Here is a 12,043-nt window from a genome sequence, read left to right on the forward strand (position 1 = left end):
GAAATATTGACTTTTAATTCTTGATGGCTATGGAAGCCATCTAACACCCTAATTTAATCAGATTTACAAAGAGAATAATATTATTCTAATTTATATATTAGCTTATTCATCCTATCTCTATCAGCCACTTAATGTTAGATGTTTTGTGCCTCTTAAATATACTTATGGACAGCTTATTAAGAACAAAATACGGCTTGGTTTTAACTATATTAATAAGCTTGATTTTCTTAAAGCTTATCCAATCACTCATAAAGAAGCTTTCTAAGCTTAAACTATTCAAAACAGCTTTACAGTAACTAGATTAATACCATATAATCCAGAACAGGTACTATCTAAACTTAATATTCTTCTTCAAACACCTACACCCCCAGGGAGCCGCCCTACTAGTCAATCAAGCCAATTTTCACCAAAGACACCCTAGAACCTTATCCAGCTTCAACGGCAAGCTAGTTCAATCAAAGCTCTCCTAGAACAACACTTAAGGACCCCTCCAAGCCCACTCAAACAGCACATCGATCAAGTTCTTAAAGCCTGTGAAATTCAGATGTATTCAACAGCTTTATTAGAGGTTGAAACACGCAAACTACACGCTGCCCATGAGAAGCAGAAACAGAAGCGCCAACGGTCTACTAGGCAGATACCAAATGAGGGTGCAATGGCAGTTCAAGAGGCCCAGGAGGCTATACAACAGGCTCTACGAGTGGTTGAAGCGCCAGTTGCCCCTCCCGTACCACCGCGGAGAGCACCTGTTTTACCACCTCAACCATCTAGGAGAAAGCTACCGACATGCCGTAAGTGCGGAGAAGGACATAGATCAAATAACTGTGATATTTAGATAATTATTTGAATAAATTGGCGTTATGGTGGTTAATAATTTATTTGAAGTAGTGTAATAGGCGGTAGGTGACCCACTCGCTTGGGAATTACGTTAATAACTGAGAAACGACATTCAGGCCAGAATTTTCAGGCACAAACATACCAGTTGACTCCTTTGACTCTGGAATGGACTTTTGAGCACTGAGCTGTCTATACTGGAATATTTGAATTATGGCTTAACTTGCAATGTTTTATCATCGTGTAAATCATGTATCAACTAGGTATTATCTCTATTGTGAGATAGGCTTTAGTGCAGACATTACTTTTTTATATGTATATCTTAGTACATGATAACCTTGAAAACCTGTGTATAGGATGAGAACATTTGAATAGCCTGAGATAGAACCATGTTGTACGAGTGATTTGTCATGATATTATTTCAAACCGAGATGATTGTAAAATTGAAATCGTCAAGTCATGATATACTACTAAATCAATTTAACTCAAACAATTAAAATCAGACGCGATAAAAATTAGTTGTAATACTCCATCAACCACGCTCGCAAATCTCCAATAGTCGGATACTCCAGGAACAGACTACCACTAACAGTGATACCCAGCTCGTCACGGAATTTCTCCGAAATCACCAAACTCATAAGACTGTCAACACCCAGGTTGACAAAAAGGGCATCATCCGGCATATCGGCGGAATCGAGACCACCTTCTTTGGCGATAAGGGCAATCGCCTTTGTGGTGGTACTGTCAAGATTGACTGGGGCGGCATTTGCGGCTACGGGTGCTGGCGCCACCGTTGGTTTCACTGTCTCTTGAACCGGAGCCGGAGCCACTGTGGAGGCAGCTGGAGCAGTAGGTGGAGGTGGTAGTCCAAAAGCTGCAGTTGCTATAATACTGGGTGCAGAGACTGGCGCAGGTAAAGCAGCTGGCTTGACAGCCTTTGCCACGGTTGATGTAGATGAAGATGATGCTCCTGCATCGGGAGCTGAGAAGAAGCGATTAAGCAGGATGCGCGGGTACCTTCTGAACTTGATACTGCCGACCATGCCAACAATGACACCTTCTTGGAGAATATATACATCACCAAGATACACGGAGGGATCCTCGACTGTTGGAATCATTTTGACATAAGAACGGTAAGAAGCACCTGCCACAAGGGAACAAGCAAAACGCAAAGTCTTCCAACCAGGAGTGACACAGAAGTTGTTCTTGGTATCCATGGCATCTGAGACGTTCATGATAAAACCTGCCAGATGGGCAACACTGTCGATGTAGAAAGGTGGCACAGTCCATGACCCATGGTCATTATTGGCCAGAACCACATCAGCATACGCCTCAAAGCCGTGCAGCACCACCGACTTCATGCCTCGGTATTGCTGTGCATAGTCGACCAGATTGTGAGCAAAGAGTTGGTATGCCATGTTATGTGAGAATCGAGTTGCCTGGCCACACTCCGCCAAACGGCTGAGCTCCTCAATGCGACTGTTGATCAGATGCGCCAGTGGAGACCACGAAGTCTTCCATACGTTCGCGTCTTCGAAAAAGAGTGTTGCACTGGCGAACGCGTCACCGTCCTCTTTGCTCAGGTTGTACCAGTGGAGACTGACAACTCCCGAGTTGATATCAGAGGTGGCGGCGGAAACGCGAATACGCTGTGGCTTGCTGCGATCCTTGTTTGCGACAAGTCCTTGCAGTACCTCTAGGTTCGCAATGTTCATATGCGGGTCTTTGATATCAGGCCGCATTTTCTTCAGGAGATAACGACCAAGTGTAAAGACAATGTCGGCGTGGATAGACTAGCTTTTTGTCAGCTTATTCTTATCACGTATAACATGACAGATAAAAGAATACTCACCGATGTAACAACACCACAGTCATTCATACGATGTCCATTAGCCGCCTCCAAGAATTCAGTCTGCATCATGTCCGACTCCATGACTATCTGACCGGCTGCTCCTTCGATAGTCTCTTCAACAATCTGCTGGACTGTCGATGTGATGAAAGCTGCAGGAGCAACAGAGGTCTGGATTGCCTTCTTTTCGGCATCATAGCAAGTGTTTCCCTTTGTGAGAGCCCAATCACCATTGTACATAATCCAGTAATTCTTGTTGTTCCAGCTGTAAGCCGGCAAGTTCAGAAGAGACAGGGCGCGCTCAAACGGACGATGGTACTCGCTCCATCCGACGGGAATACCGGCATTATGGAGAGCAACCAAACTCTGTGCCATGGTGCACCAAGCATTCTCGCCACGACGCAATGAAGGTACCGCCACGGAGACGCTTTCAAGAGTTGCTTTCACGAAGCCGAGACAGACTGGGTGAGGTCCAATCTCTACCCAGACGGTTGTGTCATCGATGAGATCCATGTCCTGAGCACACTCCAAAGCAGAGTGGAAGTTAACAGGCTCACGGGTGGCTCGTCGGACATATGATGCATTGACACTCTTCCCGTCGAAGATAACACGGCCCAATAGAGGAGACACTATCGGCAGGGTGGGTGTCTGGAAAAGGACAGCATTCGCAGCTAAGGTTTCATAGTCCTCAAGAACCGGGTCTGTCTGCGATGAATGGAACGCAAAGGCAACGTCCAGGTTGATGCAGCGAAGGCCCTTGGCAGACAGTTGTGTGGCAACTTCATCCATCTCTGCTTGTGTACCGCTGAGAACCGTGTCAGTAGGTCCGTTGATGCACGCAATTTCGTAGGGTGAGGTGACATATTCAGCTATGGTCTCCAGTGACGCTCGTGTTGCGACCATGCGATGACTACCCACTGTGCACTTCTGCTCTAGGAGTCGCGCACGAGAACCCACTAAGAACAGGGCATCGCTGGCGGAAAGTACACCAGCCACATGCAGAGCGGCATACTCGCCGAGGCTGTGCCCGATGACCACGCTTGGGGTAATACCAAGAGTCGCCCAATAGGCGGCGAGAGCAATTTCTGTGGCGACTAGAGCCAGCTGTGTGACCACAGGGGAGTGGGAATGATCTTTATCGTGGCTTCCATCCAAGGCTGGGATGAAGGATGGGAATCCCTGACGCTGAGCAAGAGAGTCCAAGTGCTGAATCTGGTCACGGTAAGGGGGGGCATTCCAGGTAAAGCTCGATATGCATCGACTTGAAAGATGCTCCTTGTCCTGTGAAAGCAAAGGCGATAGACGGAGGCCCCGTTGTGGGGATGGGGTTATGTGTCTCAAGCGATGCTAAACTGGAGCTCAGCTGCTTCTTGAGCTGAGCAAGGTCAGAGCTGGCGACGGCCACCCGTTGATTGTGGTGGTGTCGGCGAGCAGTAGTTGTGTATGAGAGATCCGATAGAGAGGCATCCGGATTTGCATCGAGATAAGCCAGGAGCCTCTCCAGGTTTCCTTTCAAGGAGGCCTTGCTTTTTGCCGAGATACTGATAGGGTGAAGGGTACGGGAGTCGGTCCCAGATTTAGTACGGATAGGTGCATCCTCAAGGACAACGGTACTATTACCGCCGGAAGCACCAAAGTTATTAACGATTGCGAGACGTCGTCTATCTGGCAAGCGAGGCCATGGCTGGGCCTCGAAGGGGATCTTCAGCTGGCGAGCCTCGAGATCTTTCGGGAATCCAGGGTTAATTCCGTTCTTAATTCCGACATGGCGGGGAATGCGGTCCTTCTGCATCATAAGGAGAACCTTCAATAAAGCAGTGACACCTGCCACAGCCTCTCCATGTCCGACATTGGATTTAACAGCGCCGATATGCAATGGCTGTTTGGTAGTGCGACGACGGACGGACGGAGCGAATACCTCACTGATGGACGAGATCTCAACAAGATCGCCGGCTTGAGTGCCGGTGCCGTGCATTTCAACATAGCTCACGTCTAGCGGATCGACACCGGCGCGGCTCAATACCTGGCGGTATAGGTAAGCTTGAGCGCCAGCATGGGGATGCGTGATGGAGATAGCCTCGGCCGAGTGGTTGGTACCCGCACCGAGGATAACGCCGAGAATGTTGTCATTATCGGCCTCGGCATCTTCCAGTCGCTTCATAACAATGGAACCGATACCATCAGCACGACAATATCCATCGGCTTGGGCATCCCATGTCTTGCAGGCATTGGGGGTCTTGGTTAAAAAGTGTCCGTGACTGAGACCAGCGAAGGCGTCCGAGTTTGTCAACACATTCATGCCACCAGCGACAACTGTATCGGTTTCACCATTCCAAAGTGACGTGCAGGCGTTCTAAACAGTCAGCGTGTGTTTTTGTGTTCGCCAGGCAGAAAGATAACTTACCTGAATGGTTGCTAAGCTCGATGAACAAGCTGTATCAATGCTGTAGCTCGGCCCAGAAAATTTGAAGAAATAATTGATGCGACCGGGTCCAAATGCACGACACCCGCCAGTGATGAAATACGTGCTAATTTCCTGCGCAGTGTTTACCTCTCGGTAATCATCACTAGCTTGACCGTAAAAGGTTCCAATGCGATGCAGATTAGTAGCTGCCGTGCGATTGGCAACATAACCAGACTGCTCCAGCGCCTCATAAGCTGTCACCAGAGCTAGACGCTGCATCGGATCAGTCTGTTGAGCCTCACGGGGAGACATGTTGAAAAATGCCGCATCGAAGAGACCTGGCTCATCGATAAAGCAGCCGTATTCTGTGTGACTGGCGTTGTTACGTTTGCCTGCCGGATCAAAGTGGGTATCAATATCAAATCGATCGGCGGGGACCTTTCGGTGGACATCCAACCCAGCTTCTAACAGATCCCAGAACTTTTCTGTGTCGGTAGCACCTCCTGGCATACGGCAGGACATGCCAACGATGGCAATCTTGGCCTGCGAAGGACTTCGAGGTGTAGCTGGGATTGTTGAGGGTTGCTTTGTCCATGAGATGATGTCCTCAGTCGATGTCTCTACTTTCGCTTCTGTGAGCCCAGTGACAAGGTCGCGGCTGGCAAGAGACATGCGGAAAACAAAGAGCTGGCAGTCAATTGAGCTGTGGTCTTCAGCTTCCTCAACGAGTGTCTGAATCACTTTGTCCCAGATAATTGGCTGGGTGAGAACCTCCGAGACAATCTGTCCGAATAGTTCCTTGGCTGTTGTTGCGACATAGGCTTTGCCCGTGCTAGGTGACAGAACCGGAAGGACAGGGCAAGGCACACAAGATAAAATATCTGATGTCACAACGCGAGCTACATCATCGGCCTTGTAAATATGGTTGGCATGGCAAAGGCCACTGTAAACAGGGAGAGCAACAAATCTTCGGTCCCGGAAGTAATCTTCGTTGCGGAAAAGAACCTTGAGTCTAGCAGGTGGACCACTGATAGTGACTGAGGTGGCACTGAGGGCGCTGATGAAGATTTTACTCGATTCGGGTGTTGACTGCTTGGCTTGAAGTGTGTCGAGCTCTGCCTGAACTTCAGGGCCTGTCACATCTGGAAGCACATATGCCCAGCTGTCCGGGGAGCCGGTGGTGTCTCGGGGCTGCAAAGTGCACGAGACCTCATCGACAAGAACACCAAGACGAAAGGCTAATCGAATGGCTAGTGCACCAGTAGAAGGAAGATCCGTCACATTCTTGGCACATGCCATGGCACCGGTAACCATGAGTCCGATCCCTAGTCCAGCGACATAGGTCCTGACTGTGGAATAGTCAAACTCGTGAGGTGCATTCTCGTAATATCTGCAAGTGTCAAAATCAGAAACGTTCTATAGGTAATACGAGAACCTTGGATTGATTTGATGGACCTACCCAATAAGTGAGGCTAGCTGTACCACACTGAGAAGAACACCTTCAATCGATCCTCCCAGAGGTCCTTTGCGCAGCTCGCTGTAGTTTGCCAGTTCAAGAACGGTTTCAAACGCTGGAAGCAAAGCCCGTAATGGTGTAGATAGCTGGCGAACCTCATCCCTGACGGCTAAGGTGGCCTCATAGATAAATCGTGCCAAGAGATCATGTTGGACGTTCTTGCTGTGATTATGAAGTCTTCTAAGCAGCTCCTGCAGATCATCTGCAGGAAACTCATTGCTAAAGTATATGACCTTCATCGGGCGGACTTCTCTTGAGCTTGGAGTCAAAACTTCCATTGTGGGAAGGGATTCCGAGTCCCAACTATGCGAACGAGAATCCAGGTTGAATGGTCATCCACGAGGGACAGGGGAACCTTGGAATATGATATTACAATGAAGTGTGGGAGCTTTTCCAATGTCGCGGTTGAGTGCTGAACAACTTGAACCTGTTGAAGTTCCAATGAATGTTGTATATGGGATAGCAGGGGCATCTCAATGTACATATATGTACCCCGGTACATACACAGTGCTGGCGTATTCACACAAATTCATCAAATCGATAGGTGAAGCACGGATCCACACTTCGGGCTCGGGAATCGCAGATAACGAGATATCACTGGTCTCCGAGGGCGCGATGATCTCTGTTGTTCATTCGGGTTTCAGGGGACATCGGGGATGTTTAGCGTCGGGTCAGCATGGAACTCGTATCGGGCTGCTAGGATTAGTCGACAAGGGCATTTCTCTCTCCAGGGTTTTCGACAAGTTTCATTCTCATCAGTTCAAACACTTCAATACACAACCATGGGTGAGGGAGGCTATCGTCAAATCAACAAGGCGCTCAACATTGAAGCCTTTGAGCATTATCTCCTTACACAACATGCTCGACTACCTGAACTGGCCAATGTTGAGCAACTTAGTCCTCGTGTGATGCGAGTTCTGGGACAAAACCCAGGAAAGGTATTTTATTCTGTCTTACTGCAATCACTCTGGGAAAAATGGATATTGACTATTCCAGTTCACTCTTCAAGGAACAAACACGTATATCGTAGGGACCGGCCCCCAGCGACTGATTATCGACACAGCCCAGGGCATCCCAGAATGGGCAGATCTTATTGAATCTACCCTGATCAATAACTCCATCTCTCTGTCTCATGTCTTTCTCTCGCACTGGCATGGTGACCATACTGGGGGTGTTCCGGACCTCCTTCGACTCTACCCGGAGCTATCCCAGAGTATTTACAAAAATACGCCAGGACGAAACCAACAGCCAATCTATGATGGGCAGAGATTTACAGTGGAGGGCGCTACAATCCGTGCAGTTCATGCACAAGGACACTCCCATGATCACATGTGTTTTGTACTCGAGGAGGAAAACGCAATGTTCACGGGCGATAACATTCTAGGCCACGGGAGCAGCGCTGTGGAAGAGCTTGGCGTGTACATGTCATCGTTGAACAAGATGCAGGCCCAAGGATGCACCATCGGCTACCCCGCACACGGTGTTGTCATTACCGATCTCCAAGGCAAAATTGCCGTGGAGCTGGCGCAGAAGAAGAGGCGGGAGGCGCAAATCTTACGGACATTGACGGAGATCCACCGACAGTACGGGCGCAAAATGGCTAGCGTTACCGTTAAAGAGCTAGTCACTACAATGTACGGAGCAGGTGTCGGTGATGAGGTCAAGCAGCAAGCGTTAGAACCGTTCATGGATGAGGTTCTGAGGAAACTCGCCGAAGACGGTCAGGTAGCATTTGAGCTCCGAGGTGGGAACAAGAAATGGTTCGCTATTCGAGTATAGTTTCGTGCTTTTATTATCATTATCATTAGATTGAAATTTTATTCAAGTTGTTCCTCTGAATCACCGCATGTGAGGAATCCATTGCGCTCCACAAATCGATAGATCATATTTGATGTTAACTTCGAATTTGTCTTAAAACCAACACTCAGCATGGATGTCTATCCGTAAACTATCAGGGATTAGTCTCCCTCCGTAACTTGAAGAAGTTCCGGATTTCAAGAATCGGACCAAGCTCAACCTGAAAAAATGACCTCCAGCTCGGGATCATGATGTACTGCCCAGGCGAGATCGGGTTCCGCGACTTGGAGAGATCCCCGGGTTGAATATATTTAAATGCCATTATTTGCATTTGTTCAGCTCCACTGACAGTTCCCCACATCATACCACACCATCAGAATGGCTTCCCAAGAGAATCCAGCCTCGGCCCCAACCCTTGAAAAGCTGCTCTGCCTAACCATCTGCGGCTACAGAAAGGCCGGAATGAGTGAAGAGGACTATCGGCACCACATGACACAGATCTCGGCGCCCATGTCAAAAGATTTGATGGTCAAATACGGAATAGTGCGCTGGACACAGGTGAGGCCGGGGAGAAATAACTGCAAGTCTCGGACACCGGCTGACTCCACAGATCCACAATACCAGCGCCACCCGAGCCCTGATGGGAGAAATCTTCGACCCCCAATTTGCAAATGTGACAGACTATGATTGCTTTAGCCAGGCAGTCTTTCGGGATATTGAAGACTATAAGCGGATGAAGCAGGATCCCTGGTACAAGGAGCATCTGGTTGGCGACCATGAAAATTTTGCTGATACGAAGAGGAGCCAGTATGTTTGATTTCCCGATTGATTGCATTTTGACTAATCCTCGCAGGATGACTATTGGATGGGTGTACGAGTTTGTTAAAGATGGAGAGGTTGTTTAGTCTGATTATGAATTAAATTTGTTCATTCGGTATTTGAATGCGATCAAACAATTGATAGCACAGAGTCCAGTATTGAAATGTTTTTTTATGCCATCCAGTGCCCAAAGGCTGGCAGCCTGAGGTGCCCACCGTAGCCTAAAAAACAACTGCAATGATACACCGTGACCCTATGCTATCGCCAACTTCCAACCCCTTCCCCCCTTGTTGATAGTACTGCATCAAACTGAAATTCTTAATTCACGTCCTATCTTGCTATGATACAGAGAACTATATTTTTTCTGAATAAGTAGAAGATGATAATCCAAAAAGATTTGTCAAGAGCATAGTTACACCTACACATGTGGAGAAGTGGATGCGTAGCAAGTACAGTGTTTCAGCCTGTGAAATACCCTATATATAGGTACCTTTGACCTTGAAAGGGGCTTTGTGGGCGCTGGGTCATGCCTAACGGGGACCTCTCAGGAGTCAGGTCGTGTGCATTTCTCTATTACTATAAATTTCATCGTGCTGTATTTTGATTGTTAAAATACATGTAATTTTCCAATTCTCAAATAGGGATAGCGCCAATCGAGGTCTTTTGCATTTCATGATACGAATCGTTTCCACCTAGGCAACGTTGCACATGCGAAGATCTTTTTTCGCTCTCAGCTGGACATTCGGGATTAGTCTCCATATCACCAAGTTCCCTACGACAAAGATCTCTTTTCTTCAAATGCTCGATGTCGGGTTCCGATGTTCAGGTATCGCCGTATCGGCATCCGATGATTTCCCTCTCCACCAACCAGATCATGATGTTTTCGGGATAGGAGCATTTAGGTTCTTATCGAAATATTGGACCAAGCTTATTAGATAATTCAATTTCTACGATCCTTTCGCCGAACCGATCGGACCCCGTTCGACGTCGATATGCGAGACCTCGGGACCATCGGGCATGAAAAACAACACGATGATACTATGCAAAGTGATTCTCAGTGCTACAACCATCGGCTAATACACTAGAGTAGCAAATTCGAATTTGCGATTCTCGGAGCAAAGAAGACATCTGCGGCAGTCCCCGTGGTCAAATTCTCCGAATTCCGAATGCTTCGGTGCATGTCCAGATGTCTACTACGGCAACCAAGCGACCATGGTGACCAAAGATTCACGTCCTCCACGCTTCACAGGTCGTTTTCCGAGGAAAGACCGTAATACTATGAACGTGTGTTTTATTTTGTCGGGTTTGATCCTCCTATTACAAGGCCGATCTTTTCTTTTGTCCCGTATTCGTCTCTCAGGAAAGCAATTTAGAATTACTAGTAGCAAAAAATCCCTTTCTTCAAATTAGTAGTAACTTTGGAGCCTTGGAATCTTCAATTTCAAGTTGTTTGATGAATTTACTAGTATCTCATACCGTGACGCAACTGTTGTCCTCTACAGATACGTACATGACCAACGGGCTAGACATCATGATGTCTAGTACTATGGAGTAGTGAAAATCTCATTTTTGAATTCAAAGACTTGATTTCTTTCCAATGTTCCTCTATGTACGTTCAAACTTTAGGACTGGTATCTACTACCAGTTGACTACATACCTAGTAGTACTAATAGCTGAGTAAACATAAATTCAAGTTTGTCGCTAGCTACTGTGCTGATAGCACTGTGACCGCAGAGCTCACGTATTATGGAATCTCCAGATTTCTTCAGACTTCCAAGCTGGAGTGATCAATTGATGGATTCAAAATTTTGATACCCCGAGGGTGCTCCAGGTGCCCTTTTCGCGCCGGCAGTACAGAGAGGGCCCACTCCGGTAGATGTCTGTGCATGAACTGCCATAAATAAACTCCCCGAATCCTTCAAGTTCACATGTGCAGGATGATACCATTCGGAGAATTTTCGTTCTTACACCAAGGTCATTAGAATGAGACGCCAATTCAAAACTCCAGCATTAAGGCTTGATGTAAGTTTTTATCTTACGAGATCCATTGTTCGAGAAATTAGAATATGAATCTGGAGTGCAGCACTAACTTGCCGACTCGTGATCTGACAAGTCATCAACCACTGACAGGCAGCCCCGGAGGCAATGCACCCCAGGTAGGTCCGGGCCTACGCGAGTATTATATAGTTCAGACCTTATAGTCGTGCAGATGGATCCAATGGACCGACCGATGGATAGATTATTTGGGCGTGCCAGCATCACGCAAAAGGCAGTCCATGGGTGTGTGATTGGTTTGAATCAAAATGAGGAAGGGAAGGGCCTGACAGTTAATATATTAGAGCTCTAGCGAGCCGAGTGATTTCTCCGATCGAAATTCGGGGTGGCCGTCCAAGATGAACTCACTTCTTGACACTAGGACCCGTCCAATCGGGGTAAATTTTCCATGACAGGGAGGAGTCTTGCCATATGCCAATGCCGACGATTCTGGCATCTATCTCTTATGGGTGAGTTGGCGATAGTTCATGTTCATCAACTCATTAATGTGCAGATGCTTGTTTTCCAACCTTGTTTTGGATTGGAGTGCTCATAGAACGGCGGCGCCGCTCAAATAACCTTTCCATCTATTAAGCTATTAATACCAGTGTGAGGAGGTGCCATCTCCACAGATCAGGCTCTTTGACATCGAGTGTAGTTGCATGAAAATTCGAGAGGAAAAAATGAAAGAGGAAGACAAAGAAAGAGCACGACAGGGATATCAGATAAAAGGGCGGTATACCTCCGCATGTTCCAAGGTTCTCACGCGAGCTTCTCTTCACAAAAGGCC

The 12,043-nt window shown here is 47.4% G+C and overlaps 3 protein-coding genes across 3 annotated transcripts; 2 read left to right on the forward strand and 1 right to left on the reverse strand.

Moving 5' to 3' along the window:
* Positions 1-1,349: 1,349 nt before the first annotated feature.
* On the reverse strand, positions 1,350-6,881 carry tpcC (non-reducing polyketide synthase tpcC; the record flags this gene model as incomplete). Its single annotated transcript, XM_057090944.1, is given in 5 exon segments — positions 1,350-2,627; positions 2,687-3,929; positions 3,946-5,036; positions 5,088-6,477; positions 6,547-6,881. 5 exon segments carry the CDS (start codon positions 6,879-6,881, stop codon positions 1,350-1,352), a joined length of 5,337 nt encoding a protein of 1,778 aa, XP_056945685.1.
* A 504-nt stretch (positions 6,882-7,385) lies between these two features.
* On the forward strand, positions 7,386-8,382 carry tpcB (metallo-beta-lactamase type thioesterase tpcB; the record flags this gene model as incomplete). Its single annotated transcript, XM_057090945.1, has 2 exons — positions 7,386-7,541; positions 7,600-8,382. The coding sequence occupies 2 exons, from the start codon at positions 7,386-7,388 to the stop codon at positions 8,380-8,382; spliced, it is 939 nt and encodes a 312-aa protein (XP_056945686.1).
* A 396-nt stretch (positions 8,383-8,778) lies between these two features.
* tpcK (decarboxylase tpcK) lies at positions 8,779-9,217 on the forward strand (the record flags this gene model as incomplete). Its single annotated transcript, XM_057090946.1, has 2 exons — positions 8,779-8,958; positions 9,011-9,217. The coding sequence occupies 2 exons, from the start codon at positions 8,779-8,781 to the stop codon at positions 9,215-9,217; spliced, it is 387 nt and encodes a 128-aa protein (XP_056945687.1).
* Positions 9,218-12,043: the final 2,826 nt, after the last annotated feature.

Source organism: Penicillium malachiteum (assembly GCF_028827825.1).
Source record: "Penicillium malachiteum strain IBT 17515 chromosome Unknown utg000003l:1.0-4950554.0:1.0-4952489.0, whole genome shotgun sequence".
NCBI lineage: Eukaryota > Fungi > Ascomycota > Eurotiomycetes > Eurotiales > Aspergillaceae > Penicillium > Penicillium malachiteum.